Here is an 18,375-nt window from a genome sequence, read left to right as displayed (position 1 = left end):
TGTGGTGTATTCATTATCTGAATAGAAAGAATTGGCGTTGAGTATACATCAATGGCCCCGTTTGTGTGATTAAAAAAAACCAAAAACTTTAGTAGGTGTTTGGCCCCGCAAGTGGAACTTTTTGCAGTTTTGATTTGAAATTAGTGTTCGTTTAAAATATTTGAATAAAACTTCAATTTCAGTTATTAAATCCTAAAAAGAAGCCTTGATATAATTTATAAAATTGCTCTTATATATTCAGGACATCACGATTTTAAGCCATAAAAATAGCTTACAAATGCACGATAAAACTATGAGCCAGTTTGGATAGGATTAAAATATGATCAAACCAACTTTTAATTTATTTTTTTTTAGTTTTTTAAGGTGTTTGGTAAAATTAAAAATTACTTAAAAAAAGGCTCAAAACTTATTAAAATAATCAAAAAGTGAGAAGCTGGGTGCCCCAATTTTTTGTTTTTTAAATTAAAATTCTTTTAGGCCTGACCAAAATATTTATCTTTTTATCCCTGATATTTTCCTCTAAACTTGTAGCCCTTAAATATAATTTTTTTGTTCTTTTTCTCTTTGCCGCTTCGTTTCATCTCTTTCCTCCAATTTTCTCTTTATCTTTTTTCTTTGTTTTCATCGAATCCATCATTAATCGGAGGTTTCGTTCAAAAATGTTATTTTAAAATTAAAAATTATAAATAATTCACCTTATTTATAGGGTTAACAACTTTAAGGACATTTAAGTCATTTTAACAATAAAAAAGTGCTTAACATCACTTGTTTACTAAACGCATCAACAACTTTTTTTCAGTTTCAATACTTCTATCCAAACACTTATCTGCTTAATTTATAAGTACTTATTTTAATCTTTTAGTCACTTAAGCTAAAAAACTAATATTTTTTTAATTTTATCCAAACCAGCTCTATGTATAATAGTTTTTGTGATTCAATTCTTTCCCTAATTCAATGTATAGCAGGAACTTTAATGTGTCCACATGATTCCACCAAATCCTACTAAAAAGGGAGGATTTCAATTCTAAGCCTGATTTTTATTTTTTTTTAAAAAAGAAATGCATTATTTGAGAATTTAACTTAAAGAAATTATCGTATTATGTGAAAAAAATTTCATTATTATTGTTCTTAATTTTATAAGTATAATCGAATTTTATTTCTAAAAAAAATAATAGTAGGCTGGTGCAATAAAGTGCTCGCTATATACAGGGTCCAAAAAAGGATCCCACCTACAAGGGTGTATTGCACGCAATCTTATTTTTCATTTCGATTGATTTCAAAGTTTGATAACCCGTGACCTCCTGATCACGTGCCATTAACTTTACCAGTTACTCTAAGGCTTCCTTCTATGTATTTATTTTTAAATAAAATAAAATAAAATATAATATAATGTAATGCTTAAAAAATATTCTCGATAAAGGATAATATATCATTCGATTGTAAAAATTTGCAAAATGTCATAAACTATATATATAAAAAATAAACTTGTTAAGTTCAAATCAACAATTAGCTTTGAATGAAATGTTGGCCAAATGGGGCATTATGGTACTATAAGCAGCTGATGAAGGTGACTCTCTGTTTTCCACTTCCCCTGTTTTGCTTATTAAATTAAAAAAATACGAGTAAAACTTTGCTCACTCTCCTCTCTTCTTCTTCTTCTACACAACAAAAGACACTTTTTAACTTGTAGACAAATCCAAATCCCCTTCTTCAGGTACCCTCTTAAACAATTCTCAATTTCAGCTTTTATTTTTTTGTTCCTCATTTTGTTATGTTCTGCTTGTTTACTGCTAATTGGGATTTTCATGCATATATAATAAGATCTATGTGTATTCCTGGTTAGTTGTTTCTCTTTTACATCTTGAAGTAACTGGTACAGTTGTGATGCGAATAGTGGTCCAGGCTTATCTTGAATTTCGTGCATAGCGAAAACTTTGACGTTTTATTTTTTTTATTAACTGCATTTTTGTGTTAGTTTTTGCTACTTTCCGTTTTCAGCAGAAATTAGCTCTCGTTATGCTTAACATTATTAAATTTCTCAACTTTTCAACTGTGTTCTCAATTTTTTTACGTGCATATTGAACTAGATCTGTGTATTTGGAGTTTTTTCTTTGTTATTTTTGCTGCATTTTTTCTCTTATTTTAGTTGGGGGTTTTCTCGAATTTTTTCTTCTTCACTCTTAACAAGCAAAAAAAGAAAGGATATTTTGCTTACCCTTTTGCTTAATGTTCAGTAATCACTATTAGCTCATGCAGACAAATTATTGAGCATTTGAAAAAAGTAATTTTTTTGTTTTTCAAAGCGAAAAGTGATAATTACATTTGAAAATTGTATTTGTATTTGGTCATGAATACAAATTGGAGTTGTTTTTTTTAAAAAAAATAAAAATTGTGAGTAATTTGAAGTGAAAAAAAATAAAAAAAGCCTTTTGGTGTTCTTCAAATTCTTGAAAATTACGGAATTTTATGGACAAACGTGTTTTACGGAAAAAGTAAAAAAATTTCATGGTCAAATGCCCCCTTATAGTTCTAGCCAAACTGATATGGAATTGAGTTGTTGCTGTTATTGTGAATGGTTATTCTTGTAAAAAGTTTTGATAATAAAAGAAGTTCCTTTTTTTCTGAAATTTGATTAATCTTGTGTAATATTGGTGCTTAAGCTTGTATACAGTTTTTCCCCCCCAGCTTCCTTCAACCACGGAGACAATGAATCGATGGGTCCTATGCATTGTGAGCACATTGCTTCTGATGAACTGGTCGGCGGTGGCAGAGTGGGAGACGTGCTCGGGGATAGTACCAATGCAATATCGATATGATAAGATATCGATATTGGACTTTGGAGGTGTAGGTGATGGAAAGACATTGAATACAAAAGCATTTAGAGAAGCAATTTTTAGAATTGAACACTTGAAGAGGAGGGGTGGAACTTTGCTTTACATACCTCCTGGTGTATACTTGACCGGTCCATTTAATCTTACCAGTCGAATGACTCTTTATTTAGCCGGTGGTGCTGTTATCAAAGCTACTCAGGTATAATTCCAACATTGCTGCTGTTTCTTACTTATACTTAATTCTTCATATATGTACTTTATAACATTAGAATGATATCATTTTATCATTCGACTCATTCAGCCATGAATGCAAGAATTTTCTTGAAATTTTATAGATGTAGTTTTTAAAACCTTTTTCCAAGTATGATCTGAGTTTGCTGGCATAGGCAGCTGACTGGTAAGTGTCTAATTTTCTTGACCTAGATTTCAGGTTCACGTGCTTAAACGTCGTTGTTCGTTTTGAATGGTGGGGCTTATAGCACAATGTTTAATATATTAAGCAAGACATGTAATTGGAGTAAGTTAAAGTGACTGTTTAAAATGAGCAATTATTTAGATATGGACAATAGGAGTTAACTGCATTTAAGTAATTGGTGGGCGTTTGGATAATGGGACCTGATCCATGTGATGGTATTTAAAATATTAGGGATTGTGTACAGCCATGGGGATTATTGAACTATTTAATGGTCTTCATCACCCTAAAACAAATAATTGATTATAACAATGAAAGCCAATTTGATCTTTGTCTCGTTATAGTCTTATTTTTCAGTTATATGCTTGTAACTGTGAAGTAATCTCTGAACAGAACTGCGGTTAATCAAACAAGAATTTACATCTCACAATAAAAAGAAAACAAGAATGTAAAACATTGGGCTACTTTTCAGCAAGATAAGTAGATAACCATTTCTTGTTCGTCTAACTCCACATGGTCATCCCACAATCTTTTATGATAAACTGAAAATAGTATGACATGCCATGGAAGTAAAAGAAATATAGACGGTTACGCTGGTGAGATTCCTGTTGTACTCTTGGACCTTCGTTTAATCCTTCAGTTTCAAACCATTAGAGCCTTTATTCAGATTGACTATCTTTAGCTAGATTCATTCTTTGCATATACTGTAGACTGCAACAGTTTATGCATCTACCTCAGAGTGCTTTGTACCAATCCGTAGCTTACCCTTCTTATAGGAGAGGTAGTTTGATAGTGGGTGCTGGAGGGGTTTAGATATGTACATCGTTGTAGAAGTCGCAATCGTGTGCCAACTCAAAGATATGATGTTTCCGTTTAATGCATCCTTTTGGAAATTGATGTTTTACATATGTAGTATGAGATCACATATTTTAGTTCAAAGTCAAGACCAGTTATTCTTCTCCTCCATTGTGTCATCCAATTGGTTCGCTAATCCTGGCAATGAATTACAATTCAGGATCCAAGTCAATGGCCATTGGTCGATCCATTGCCTTCATATGGAAGAGGAAGAGAGCGACCTGGTGGAAGGTATATGAGCTTACTCCATGGAAATGGGCTCCATGATGTGATTATCACTGGTAAATATCAATTATATATTCATTTACATTTTCCTCAATACCTTTTTGGGTACAATTTATGGAAAGTAAGAAGTATGAACCTCCTAACTTTATTGTAATGACATTCAAGGCCTTGTTTAATGTGGTTCGGCTGAAGTATTAAATTGATTTTTCAGGTGAGAATGGTACTATTGATGGCCAGGGTGATGTTTGGTGGAATATGTGGAGGCAAAGAACTCTTCAATATACACGACCTCATCTCGTTGAACTAATGAACTCCAGAGGCATAATCTTTTCTAATGTCATTTTCAAGAACTCTCCCTTTTGGAATATCCACCCTGTTTATTGCAGGTATAAGTTTGTGAAGCATGTAAAAAAATCTGAAAAACAGCTGCAGCCGTATAGCTTGTCTATAGAGGTCTAGTTTAATTTGTTTATTTGTTCATCTGGCAGCAACGTTGTCATTCGACATGTCACCATATTGGCTCCAGCTGATTCACCAAACACTGATGGAATCGATCCAGGTAAAGCAAAGCAGTATTCTGAAATCAACTTCCTAAAGGGACTGGACTCTTTGTTTCTTACACTGAACCTTTTTATTTATGTTACGAAGTTAGAGCTTCTTTTTCTGGGGGTCAAAAGCTAGTAGTACTTTTTTGTGCAAGTCTCTCTTCCTCAAGTCTTCAGAGTCCCCTTTTATTGTTGCATTTCGTTATGGTAACTTGTGCTTAAATGAGTTAGTGCAAAATATTTGGCAGAAATCCTTGAACTGTTCAGAGTTGAGATAGTCTTCTTCTTTTTTGATGTGGTAGTGTGCAGAAGAGATATCATATTGAGATTATCATTGCCCTGTACAATATAACCAATGACCTTCAACCTTCTAATTTGATGCAACATTGGAGTGAGTGAAATAAACTTTCATTTAGCATCGCTTTTGTTTGGAAACAAAGACGACTGCTAAACAATTTTCTGGACATATATTTATCCATTGACCTTTCATAAAGAAGTTAATTACTCTCTGTAGAAGTTTGGTTTCCACTTACCATATTTCTGTTCTTGGAAGTGAACCAATTGAGTTGCCAAGTGCGGAGGGTCCTGTAGACTCTGTTGCAGTACGTGGTGTTTTTCTTTATTTACAGTTAATTCATTTACATGTTTGTTTATTATTGCAGATTCAAGCTCTAATGTCTGCATAGAAGATTCCTATATTTCAGTAGGGGATGACCTAATAGCCGTAAAGAGTGGCTGGGATCAGTATGGTATTGCTTATGGTCGCTCTAGTCATGGCATAACAATCCGAAGGATAACTGGATCGTCTCCATTTGCTGGAATTGCAGTTGGAAGCGAAACTTCTGGTGGCGTAGTGGATGTTTTAGCTGAGCATATAAGCCTTTTCAACATGGGAGTTGGCATTCACATTAAGACGAACATTGGTCGAGGAGGGATGATCAGAAACATTACGGTCTCAAATGTCTACATGGAAAACACACGAATGGGGATTAAGATTGCAGGTGATGTTGGGGACCATCCGGATGGTAATTTCAATCCAAATGCTCTTCCAATTGTCAAGGGTATCAAGATTAAGGATGTTTGGGGTGAAAAGGTTTTGCAGGCTGGTTTGATTCGTGGCATAAAGAATTCCCCTTTCTCCGGGATTTGTCTCTCCAATATCAACCTTCATGGCAACCCTGGACCACGAAAGTTACCTTGGAAATGCTCAGATGTTAGAGGGGCTGCAATTCAAGTCAGCCCTTGGCCTTGCTCAGAACTCACCAGCAGCCAACAAACCGGTGCATGCTCTACCTACTTCTGAGTATCTTGTAGTGATTCTTTGTTTCCAATTCAATTCAGTAAATTACAAAAAAGAAATGAAGAATTTTGTTCCGGTTCTAAGTAAAATTGTAATTTCAACTTGGTACACAATCATATTGTATGCATATTTTCCTACTACACATCTCCCATGGATGCAAGTTTGTTTACAACTACTAACACACACATCACAACAAGCTAAAGGTTTATTCTATGCACAAAGTGCTCCAATCCCCTGCTAGTGTCAGCGTAGGGAGAGGGTGGGCGTATATGGCACACAACCTGGTATTTCTACCGAAGAGGTTGTCTCAGGCCTCAACCAAACAGAGCAATTCTAGAAATACAGACACTTATGCGAAATAGTAAAGCAAAACGTGTAGCACATTAGCAGAAGGGCTTCAATCGAAGTAGTTGTCCAAGAACTTGCGAATGTGCTTCATGAAACCACCTGTCTTTTTTCCCTCTCTAAGTGCTCCATTCCCTTCTTCAGCTTCTCGCTCCTCTTCTTCATGGTGACGTTTGAGCAACTGCTTCTTCATTTCCTTCTTATCAAAGCTATGTTGATCTTCCTGTTGCATTTCTGAAATCTTAGCATGCTCATCCTCGTCCTCCTCATCATCAAGGGGGTCATAGAAACGTTCCTTCAGTTTCATTCTACCAAACTTATTGTGATTATTCCGGTTGATTATGAAGTTCGACATCTTCTGTTCATCATCATCTTCGTCATTATTGTATAGGAAACTCATCCACTCCTCCGGAACCCGATGCATGCCATCATGGAACATTACATGGTCAAAGTAACTGTTCTCACCAGAAGAAAGTATCATATCTGTACCATGAGGGATCAGATCATCAAGTTGTGCTGACTGTGTTCCTGGCTTCAGGTTGTGTGCATGGCGGAAATGGTGGTGGTTACATAATCGGGAAGGACGCTTAGGTCTGACCCGGAAATGGCGGTTGATAGGACGAAGCCGGACAAGCGTCAAAGGTAATGCTTTAATCTTCTTGCCCTTAGGTTCGGGAAGATGATCTTGATTCTCTTGAACATGTTGAATCTCCTTGTCAAACTGGTTCGTCGAGGTGGCATCGGATTCCGGGTGACTCTCAGGAAGTTTGATGTGAGGGATATCGTTTTCTTCTTGTGTTAACGGTGTGCGAGCTAATGAGAAGGTGAAAAACAGGAAGAAAATAGCAATGAGGAGTTTGTCCATTTTTGTGAATTGGTTCAAAGGAACTATGTTTGTTACTGGTTGAAGAAAAAAGTAAGATATGAATGTGTATATAGAGAGAGGATTAAGCAACGAGTAACTCGTTTTACCATCTACGTGGATGAGTTATTTTTTTTCCATTTGGAAGGGTGGGCAGTGAATATGGGGAAAAGAGAGGTAAAAAAGAAGAGGGGGTGGAGTTAAATCCAACAATATTTACTTGTGGAGTTAAATTAATAACCATTAGGTTGTAATATTAATCTCACCTTATGCCAATTGTTGGTGTAAAATGAATATATAACCATTTAAGTACGTATGGTCTAATGGACAATGGAGTGAGCCTATGAGAGATTGGTTTCAAATCTCAACAAACAGAAAAAGGACACTTTTACATCATGCATGTATTTGTCAATCTGAAGACACTTTTAATATGGTGCGATATTGTCCGAATTAAATTTGCATGATTTTTTCAAAAGGCCTTGCTCCATTAATGGTATCCTTACACATTATTACGTACTTTGTTTTTCAATTACTAGTACGTGAGAGTTTATTCGCCCACCTAATAATCTCCTCTTTGAACTACGTTTCACATAATTTATCACCTCATAGTTTAATTTAATCAAGGGATTCACTCAGTCGCACTGATCACATCGTTCGAGTATTTATGACCACGAAGCCAACATGCTAGCTTTTTCTCGTGTGTACATCTCCAAGCTATAGAAAAAGGTACTAAACTAGGACTTCACACCATCATTCTTTCCTTTCCAGGCTCGTCTCGACAAACCATACGCATTAGTAGTGTTGTTGAGCTGAGACAATTAAAAGACGCTCTTAACATGGTGAAATATAATCCGTTTCGAGTCGAAACTATATATATGATTTTTCAAAACTATCTCACATCATTAAAATTAAGTTTTTCAATACAGTATATATATGTAGCTTCTTATTTTTTCCGTGATCAATGTAACATACACTTGCGTTACTATGGGTGCTTTATATCCACTAATCTTGCTATTTGTCATTGGGCAAGGTAAATTGAACTAAAAAACAAAATAAAACCTTAGTATAAAAACGTAACATTAGTTTATAAATGTACTAATGACGCAGTTTTGCACAAACTAAGAACAAAACAGGGATCAATAATATTGTCTTTGAATTTGAAGTAGGTGACGTATCATGTCCTTTTCATGGTCCATCTTATTGGACTCAAATATTCATACATAACACTTATTTAATCATTTACTCCCTCCATTTCAAAAAGAATGAATTAGTTTAACTTGATACGAAATTTAAGAAAAAAATAAGATTTTTGAATTATGTGGTCCTAAATTAACGTTGTGTTATTCTTTTTGAGACGAGAGATCGAGTACTATTTTTTTCTCTGTATTTTTTTTCGTGCATTAGTAAAGACTCAAGATAAGAATAAGAATACGAATGTGAATAATTATTTGCATTCGATGTTTATAGTAAAATTAAATAAGGTTACTTTAGAAAATAAAAGACGGAATACATATACAGGCCCCTGAACTATTTCACTTTTTTCGTATAGGTACCTCAATTAAGTCAGGTACCTATTGAACCCTTTACTCCTTCACAAATGATTTTAATTGAGCCTAGTTTGTAAAAAAAAGAAATGATTCTCCATTTTTGAGCACATAAGTGAAAAAAAAAAAAGTATCTTCTTCTTTCCTTTCAAATCCTTCTTTCTCCATAAAGAAAAATAATTTTATTTCTTTACCTCCTTCTTCCTCCTACTCTTCCACCATTAAACCACACTTTCAATTCTTCATTTTTCCGTTAAAACAACACCCAACAATAAGAAAAAGAGAACCAATTCAACACACACTCATATACAATAAGCAACAATAACGATTTATTTTTGAAAAGAAAATTTCATTTTTTTGTCTTCTTCGTATATTATTTTTGCAGTGTTCGTATATTATTTTTCACTGAAATAGACTACACATCACAACAACAAATTGACATACTCACACAGCACATCCGATACTCTCACCTTCACGAGAACACACACGCACACTTACCTCACCAGATTCACACACGCGCACAGTGAACAGAGATAGAGAAAAGGTGAGAAAGCAAGAGAGGAAAGGAGAGAATCCGAGGGAGAGAGAGAAGCATAAACTGAAATTACATTGAACGCCTTTTTTATTTTTTATTTTCAATTTTCTTTTTCCAACACTGCAACAATATGATTTTCCGGCGGTTAATTGTGTTGAGCAGAAACGATCAGATTTGGACGAATTCGGGCGACCAACAACGTTCCCCGACGTTAAATCACCGGAAAACAATAACAACAATGACCAGATGTTTTTTCGGTGTTAATCCGGGGAACTTTCGACGAAAACAGTCGCACTTCGTCTCTTTTTCTCTTCTTTTCTCTCTCTCTACCTTGTTTCTGAAATGAAAATTACAATGTAATTTTAATGAAAATTTAAAAAGGCGTTCAATATAATTTTTTAAATTTTGAAATTGAATGTAATTTTTAAAATTTTTTAATTTTGAAATGAAATCATTTCAATATAATTTTAATGAAAATTAAGAAAGACATTCAATGTAATGGAAAATCATATTGTTGCTGAAATGAAAAAAGATTTAAAAAAAAAATGAAATTACAATAAATTATGGCTTCTCACTGTCCTAATGAAGAGTGTATTACACATGCCACGCCAAATCAGCGCCACATCAGCGATTGTGCTCAATTGACACGTTTTGTAAAGGAATAAAGTGTTCAATAGGTACCTATCTTAATTGAGGTACCTATACAGAAAAAGTGAAATAGTTAAGGAGCCTGTATATATATTTAGCCAAAATAAAAAGTAAAGGGCGAAATTGACAATTTATATTACTTAAACATATTTAAATGATAATTGTATGTATGAATGACAAAGTGTCTTATATTTGATGGTTTGATATAACACTCAATGCGAATAAGTTTATCTATCACACAATATATAAATGGACACACAATAACACATAGAAAGGGTAATTCAATTAGTGCACTAAGCTTTCATTATGCACAGAATTTTGGAAGTATCAAACTATAAGCGTCTATTATATGCAACTTATGAGAGATAATTTTTATGGCTTGAATATGTGATCACCTGATCAGACGGGAACAACTTTCCCCAATATGATTCTATGACTTTAATGTGTAAGCAAATCAAGATATTTAATTCCAAACCAATAATATTCTTTGTGAAAAACAAGGATCCCAACTCACTATCTCCTTAAACCTCATAAATTAATCTTAATTAAATACTATATAAAACCATTTTTTACCTGGAATTATTCGATGTATTCTAAGACACTATAACCAATGAGACACCCCCCCAAAACACAATAAATTCTCACCAAGGATCCATTTTCTGAAAGTTTTCTAAAACACTTAATTTTTTTTTTCTAACATAATTAAAGATGTTATCAAGAGCTTTTGTCACTAAACACCAAATTAAAAAGAGTTTCAATGATCATGAAGAAAATAGCTGCAGATCAATGTCAATCTATGAGTACGAGGAGTTCATTATAGGATTCAAACAAGATGTCCCTCTCGTATTTTTCGATGAAAACAATGATCCTAATCGTAATCATGGTAACGTCGAATCAATTTAAATTATATATGCCGTCAGTATATAAAAAAGTTACATTATTAGGTTACTTCAAGGATATCTTCAGCCTGCTAGGCAGCGGTGAATAAGAAATTTTGCTAATAATATTCAAAATATAATATAAAAGTATACTTTTCCGATGAATGTTGTTCAACTGGTCACCCTTGTTTGAAGGTAACCATTCTTAAAATGTGAGATTTCTAATCTTGAATAAGACATGTTACCTCTTAAACAGGTAAATTAAGGTGATCTGATGATGTAAAAATATCGTATATTGATGATATATATAACTTAAAACTATTAGCCATTTTATCTAAAACTTTAAACTATATATTAAAGAATATATATTTTTTAATTTATTTAATTATATTATGTCTGAACAGGTAAAACAGTAGCTCGTCCATGTGAGCCAAGATTGACACTAAAAGAAGTGTTGAGGGCATCAGTTGGAGTTATGGGAGAGAGTCATTTAGGAATGACTGAGAAAATTGTGCTCCTAAAAGGGAAAATTTGTGCTCTAAAAAGATTTAGAAAAGTGGTGATGAAAAAGAATGAATTTGGGAGAAGAATTGAGAAGTTTGCTAGGGTTAGTAGAGACTGCAAACAACTTGTTCCAATCACAGCTTATTTATACTCAAAGAGGATCAAGTTTGTTGTTTGTGATTATTATCCAATGGGTAGTCTTGCTGATTTACTTGCAGGTAAGTTTTCATTGTCATAGATGAATCAGTTTCATTATTTTTGTCACAAAAACTTATGCATCAGAGTTGTGATGGGATGGATAAGATGCTTTCGTTCTTGATTAGAGATTTCGAATGCAAATCCCAAATTTGATGCAAATGTGGAATTCGGATTAATCCTTTTCAGGGAGAGTTAATGCTTGTTGGGTATTTTGGTTTGACACTGCTTCAACCCCAACCCCCAACCCCCACCCCCCAAAAAAGGGAGCTACGTCTGAGTTAAACTTGGAAATGCAAGTCTTCTTTCCTTTCTCGTCGGTGAAGTAAGACCAAGCTCTCATGAGCTTATTATCCTAGGTTGGAACAAGTTGATAGGTACCCCTTTTTACGTCTCCATATTCCCCCGGTGTGGCAACATGGGGGTGAAAAAAGGAAAAAGAGCGATGGGATTTCACTCGCGTACGAATTTTATACACCGGATGAAACAAAAAACTAAAATCAATATCATTGGATGAGTTAGCTTTTAGGGTTGAGTTAGGTCCATGTCTCACATCTTTAGACGGTATCAGAGCCAGGTTCATCCTCGCCATGCTCTAGTTGGGATTGGGCGTGAAGGGGGTGTTAGAGTGAACTGGAGCCCCATATTTGTTGGCGAATCGATGATTGTTATATGAACTTGGACATTCCTCCCCTCATGTGCTAGCTTTTAGGTTGAGTTAGGTTCAGATGTGATATCTTTACGATATTAAATTATTTAATATATGCTAATTGGATTCTTTCCTGCAGGGGCAAGGGACCTAGGCCAAACAGCACTACAATGGAAACAACGTTTAAAAATAATTGTATGCATTGCTCACGGCATTGCATTCATCCACTCTCAAAATCCTCCAAAAGATCAAAAGGACATACAGCTAAACGTCCATGGCAATGTCAAGGCATCTAATGTCATGATCAACACCGATTTCACTGCCTGTCTTTCCGACTATGGCTTCGTGCAATTAGTAGAGAGGACAGAGTTTTCTGATACCTGGCAAGAGAAACCGCCCCCTCTCGATGATCAATATGCCTATTGTGAATTGCTAATAAGCCAAAAAAATGATGTGTATAATTTTGGAATTATTTTGTTGGACATACTAGGAAGAAGGCAAGGGATAATGAAGAAAGATGAAATGGAAAATGGGAAGTTTGAGTTTTTTGTACAAGGGAAAGAAAGAAAACAAGTATTTAATGTATTGAATATAGCTTTGAGATGCATAGATAGTGATCTAGAGGCTAGGCCTACAATGAAACAAATAGTAATATACCTAGGAGATACATTGAGGATGATAAATTACTCAAATAAGTGTTATTATAATGTAAAACATAATACATTTATATAGGTGTTTTGATATTAGGAAAATGTAATTTCGTCGTGTATGCTTTAAAGCATATAATAATAATAACGTCTCGTTCCCAAGCAAATTGGGATTAGATATGCTTTGAAACATACATGGTGAAATATAAACTCGCAGAATTTGCTTAGCATTTTGTGTTGATTGATGAAAAGATTCTTTATCGCTCGGCATATTATGTTGTGCTCAAAATGTATGTTTTAAGACACGTTTGAAATTTTTAGGGTATTGAAATAATATTATCACAATCTTTTGACCATTACTTTCTGATTTTGTTGATTTCTTTCAAACTACATTATTTCATCGTCAACACGAAAATAACGATCTTTAACTAGAACAAAGAATCAACAATTCGAATTAATTTGAATGGTGATGTGTAGTTTTTACTTGAACATTTTACTTAATAAAACACTTGGTAGGGGGGCTTATTTGTGACTTTTTCTCTCTACTCTACCTAATATTGAGGTTAAAATGTAATCTAATACCAATGATCCTTGCTTGTGTCTTTTTTTGTTTATTCTAAAGACTAAAATACAACAACATGATGACCGTCCTAATCTTACGAGTGGGTGGGTGGTGGAGCCAGAATTTTCACTGAGGGGGTTCAGAAGTAAATATACGGAGTTCAACATCTACTACATATACATAAAAATATTTTTGACCATATAAACATAGTATAATTTTCCGACGAAAGGGGGTTCGAATGAACCCCTGAAATGTATGTGGCTCCACCACTGGACTCTAAAAATGATACAATATACGTAAATCTTATCTTTATTTTAATTTTGTGGGGGTATAGAGATTGTTTCTAACAGATGTATACTTGTACGTAAATAAAAAGAAAATGACAGTTCGATACACTAAAGCTCCCGCTATCCAGATGGTTCAAGGAATGGAAAGGCTGAACCGCAAGAGTCTATTATACGCAGCTTTTTATCACATTTGTATCAAAGATTACTTTCACAACTTTAATCCATAACCTCGTGATGACACGATAACTTTACTTATAGCTAATTGAGGTAAAGTATAGGGGCAATATTTTTTCCATAATAAAGGGATCTTAGAAGGGACAGAAATATAGAGTAGCCTCACGTGTGGTTCTTACAGAAAGCAGAAGATAGATAGTATAGATAGCCTGTATAGGGCATCTTACGACAGACAAATCAAAGTCCTTTTTTGCTCTTTTGATTCGTTGGTTTAATTTCTTCCTAATTTTTCTATCACTAAAACAGACACATTCAAAGAGGACCACTTCATGTGTAGTACTGATACATGTCAGATACTACACGTTTGCTTTTATTACTACCCCTTCCCTCCTCGTAACAGGCAGGTCCATCCCAATAAAAATTTACTCGTGCTCGATATTTATATCTTATTTCACAAGGTAAGGGAGCGCGACATAAGCAGCGGACACCCCATGAATAAGTGTGTGATCCATATTTTTACATCAATTTTTATCTTCTAACGTAAGTGGCGGAGCTATCTTTGCTTCAGGGGTTCATCCGATCTCTCCTTTGACGGAAAATTATGAGTACTATTTTAATACTATTTATACATGGTTAAAAGTATCTTTTATGCACATACAGTAGATGTTGAACCCTCTTCGACTAATTCGTATAATTATTTCTGAATCCCTTCGATGAAAATTCTGACTCAGCTACTGTCTAATGTTAAATCGAGCAATTTGGTATAAACAATGGACGTGAGTAAGTAAATTACCGTCCATTCCACAAAAATAAGGACAAACAGCATAAATCCCAACGGTGTGGAGTTGAATAACCGACATTTTGCATAATTACTGAAAATCTTAATTTTGGATCTGTCAAGATACAAAAGTAGCTCTCGATACATTCAACAAAGATCTATTTTTTCCTTTGTAAAGATACATAATTAGCTCGCGATATTTTTTTTTCTTGATTTTGAGTCCGTCGAGATAAATAATTAGCTCTTGATAGATCCAACGAAGATACATAATTAGTTAGCATTATTCTAATTACTTTGTAAGAATGAGGGTTTGCGTAAATATGGTAAGATAAGGTATATGTTTATGTTGTTTTTTTCAAAATAAAATGTAATTTCGTAAAAGATATTCAAACTTTTTTCTCAGACGTAAAAAAAATTAATCGCAAGTTACAAAGTTATACAATGCATAAATAAGTTTTAAAATATATATATATCTTATATGTACTTTATATATACATATTGCTAAATCTTCTTGATATATATGCTTTATAATCTAAATCTTCTTAGCGTAAATTATTCATCAAGAATTAAATGAACTTAGATCATCGAAGTACTCTATTTACAAAATTGTTTAGAGTTTATTTTTATGCAATTAATATATGATCCAATCAATCTAATTTAGTCACGGTATATAAGACACTTGAACCAATTGCTACACATTAAAAAGCTCTTTGCCTTTTAATTAAAAAAAAAAAATAAATATATATATATATATATAGGTGATTACGTTTATTACGATTTTATATTGCTAACAAAAAACTATGATTTAATTTGTTAATATAATTAATTAGTGTAACGTACATTTTGACTAATCCCAGCAAGTTTATTTTTCTTTTTTATAAATTATAATTATATAGTGTTGACTTAATCTTACAAAGCGTGTGGTTTGCAGTACTTTAAGATTCTTTTAGCAGAACCTAATAAGGAATTAATCAAGAAGTTTCCTTAAGCACGATCATGCAAATTCACATTATTTTAACATTATCTTTAGCACTTAATTACACGATGGATTAGTAAAGAAAAGTAAAAATTTAGAAATAATTTTTTAAGAAGCATACATTTATAGAATTTTTTTTTTTTAAATTGTACCAATAAACATATACGATACTGAATTCTAAATCTACATAGACGATTAATAATGGTAAGGAATGTATTTTTATAAAAAAGATAGTGACGAAAAGAAGAATTTTGATTAATAAATTCGTGCTGCAGTTATTTCGTATGAGGTATAAGGTATAATGATTTCGAGGTAAAATGCAGGATTATCTAATCTTGCGTTTGGTTGTAGGTATTAGGTAGTTCCGAGCTAGATTATTTTTCCCACCCTTAATAGCCTCATGATGAGATAAGTTATTCCATATACATGGTGAGATAACTTATCCAGGATATCTAATCCCGGATAATTAATTTCGAGATAACTTGTTCCAACCAAATGACTATAACTCAAATAAAATGATCCATATTGGTGAAATAATTGCAATACGACCACAGTGAAAAAAAAAGATGGTTAATTCAATAAAAATCGTGTGAAATTTTATGCTTGACCCCGTATTTAATATCCTATAACATTACATTTAAATTAAAGTGATCTATATTGATGAATAATTAATGTCAATACGACTATATATAATAAATATTTTATGTTGTAATAAAGTATGTTGACTTGACTCTATATGTATAAATAGCATACCACTTTTGAGCTTCATTATTTCTTAGTGCACATTTTATTAAAAGAATAAGAAGAAAAAAGAAAAGGGAGAAAATGGCAAATGGAGAGAGTGAACTTTACTTTGTTTTCATGAATTATGATCCTGAATACGAACGCCTTCGATCCAAAAGGTAAGTATTTCTTTTTTTTTTTCCTTATAAATAAAAATGTCTTTAATTAATTTCTTGATTAAAAAATCGAGTGGACATAAAGTGTTCGGAGTGAGTTCAATCAAACCCTATCACTTTAACAATGGTGGAGCGTTTTATCGGAAAATCATACTATACATAAGTTTTAATTAGTACGTTCACAATTTCAAAGAAACTCGAAACCTTTAATCGGTAATTAGGTTTAAGTTTTGAATCTATCTCTAATAAGTAAAAATTATTATAAGTAGTTGTATTAATTCTTGGTTTTTGCATTTTTGTAAAATGATAGAACAAAGAAGGGAAGCTATGAACTGGATGTGTACATAAGCAATAAACATGATGAGCTGTTAGCAAAAACCTTTGAGCCAGGCAGCTATAGCAAGAGATTGTCTTTGGTTATTGTTGATGGCTTTGCAGTTGAAATCACTGAGGATCAGGTTAGTTAATCTCTTCTCATGTTTTCTTAAATGTATTTTTACATTCTTAATATCATAAGGGGCAGATCGGTGTACAAAGTATTCTGTGTTCATGCTTTGGTCGGGGTGTGAAGACAACCTACCCTAATGCAAGCATTAGTGATTGTTATCATGCTTTGGTCGGGGGTGTGAAGACAACCTACCCTAATGCAAGCATTAGTGATTGTTATCACAGCTCTAACCGGCCTGTGAACACAAATAACTTTACCGTTGCATTGAAGTTCCGGGCCCCTTCTGTATTCTTAATACTACATATAATTTTATTGTTATGTTTTAACATGACATTATTTTATGATTACAGGCCAATGTTCTTAGATCTGCAAAAGAAGTGAGGGTTGTGGAGAAAAATCAAGAACTTGCATAATGCCGGCCAATGACTCTTTCTGGTGGATGGTTTCATTATTATGATATTCAATATAGATTTTAAAAATCTCTCCCAACAAAAAAAAAAACATAAAAAAAAAAAATTGAAAAGAGAAAAAAGATAGTGGGATTTCTGTAGGAAAAATATAATGTTTTATTAATGCTTCATATATTATGGAGCTAAATTATATATGTAAACTCATCATGGTTCTGATTAAGCTGATTAATTAATTTATAGAAGTAGTGCTCTCAATCTACTAATTAATGTTTGAGCATGATGAATTTACTTGGTTAACCTCTTGCTGATTTGAAAGTGGCACTTTATATATCCATCGATAAATGAAGAATCGTGACAAATATCTATTGGTTGTGTTGTTTTGCTAATCAAAAGATAGGAAAATGCACCTTCTCCTAAAGTTAAATGGTTACTAAGTTTTTTGAGTTCTTTCTATATAATTTTCTTAAACGTTCTAATATACATACTGTATTTGTCTAGGTTGGTTTGAAATACGATCACTTCATCAGGAAGATCGCCCTTTCGATTTGAAGCTTCTCTCCATGTGCAAGTTTCTAGCTTTGTTTATATAATAATAATAATAATAATAATCATGTTTAACTATAAATAAACTTGATTTCTACTTTGATCAAAAGACTAAAATCACTCACTAAGCATTTAACAACAAAAAATGTTATGAGATTGAGCTAGCTACATGATCATTTTAATTTGTCTAGTTCTTTCGATAGGGTACGATTCTCGTAAATAATATCCCAGTGTACTCTACTTATTCACATATATTGGTCTTAATTAATACGGTCAATTCACCGAAATGATCATCCTCCCCATTCAAAGTTATTTTATTTCCT

The 18,375-nt window shown here is 33.2% G+C and overlaps 2 protein-coding genes across 7 annotated transcripts; both read left to right on the top strand.

Moving 5' to 3' along the window:
• The first annotated feature begins 1,427 nt into the window (after positions 1-1,427).
• LOC107855312 (probable polygalacturonase) lies at positions 1,428-7,146 on the top strand. Of its 6 annotated transcripts, XM_047414165.1 has the most exons (7): positions 1,502-1,567; positions 2,686-3,030; positions 4,259-4,379; positions 4,535-4,709; positions 4,812-4,882; positions 5,531-6,160; positions 6,953-7,146. In XM_047414165.1, exons 1-7 carry the CDS (start codon positions 1,517-1,519, stop codon positions 7,102-7,104), a joined length of 1,545 nt encoding a protein of 514 aa, XP_047270121.1. In that variant the 5' UTR covers positions 1,502-1,516; the 3' UTR covers positions 7,105-7,146. The 6 variants fall into 6 exon arrangements, with proteins under 6 accessions (XP_047270117.1, XP_016555797.2, XP_047270118.1 ...); XM_047414161.1 differs by lacking the exon at positions 6,953-7,146 and having other exon boundaries at positions 1,428-1,567; positions 2,661-3,030; positions 5,531-6,308; XM_016700311.2 differs by lacking the exon at positions 6,953-7,146 and having other exon boundaries at positions 1,432-1,714; positions 2,672-3,030; positions 5,531-6,308.
• A 3,664-nt stretch (positions 7,147-10,810) lies between these two features.
• LOC107855281 (probable inactive receptor kinase At5g58300) lies at positions 10,811-13,060 on the top strand. The gene is made up of 3 exons (XM_016700269.2): positions 10,811-10,985; positions 11,385-11,702; positions 12,468-13,060. The coding sequence occupies exons 1-3, from the start codon at positions 10,811-10,813 to the stop codon at positions 13,058-13,060; spliced, it is 1,086 nt and encodes a 361-aa protein (XP_016555755.2).
• Positions 13,061-18,375: the final 5,315 nt, after the last annotated feature.

This window comes from Capsicum annuum, chromosome 1, assembly GCF_002878395.1.
Source record: "Capsicum annuum cultivar UCD-10X-F1 chromosome 1, UCD10Xv1.1, whole genome shotgun sequence".
Lineage (NCBI taxonomy): Eukaryota > Viridiplantae > Streptophyta > Magnoliopsida > Solanales > Solanaceae > Capsicum > Capsicum annuum.
The sequence above is the reverse complement of the archived record's forward strand: the minus strand, read 5'-3'. Positions and strand labels throughout refer to the sequence as shown.

Coding starts and splice junctions, on each gene's coding strand:
- LOC107855312 (XM_047414165.1), top strand. CDS start 1,517: ATGAAATGTTGGCCAAATGGGGCATTATGGTACTATAAGCAGCTGATG. Junction 4,380..4,534: donor CCATGATGTGATTATCACTG/GTAAATATCAAT, acceptor TTGATTTTTCAG/GTGAGAATGGTACTATTGAT. Junction 4,883..5,530: donor CACTGATGGAATCGATCCAG/GTAAAGCAAAGC, acceptor TTATTATTGCAG/ATTCAAGCTCTAATGTCTGC.
- LOC107855281 (XM_016700269.2), top strand. CDS start 10,811: ATGTTATCAAGAGCTTTTGTCACTAAACACCAAATTAAAAAGAGTTTC. Junction 10,986..11,384: donor TGATCCTAATCGTAATCATG/GTAACGTCGAAT, acceptor ATGTCTGAACAG/GTAAAACAGTAGCTCGTCCA. Junction 11,703..12,467: donor TCTTGCTGATTTACTTGCAG/GTAAGTTTTCAT, acceptor TCTTTCCTGCAG/GGGCAAGGGACCTAGGCCAA.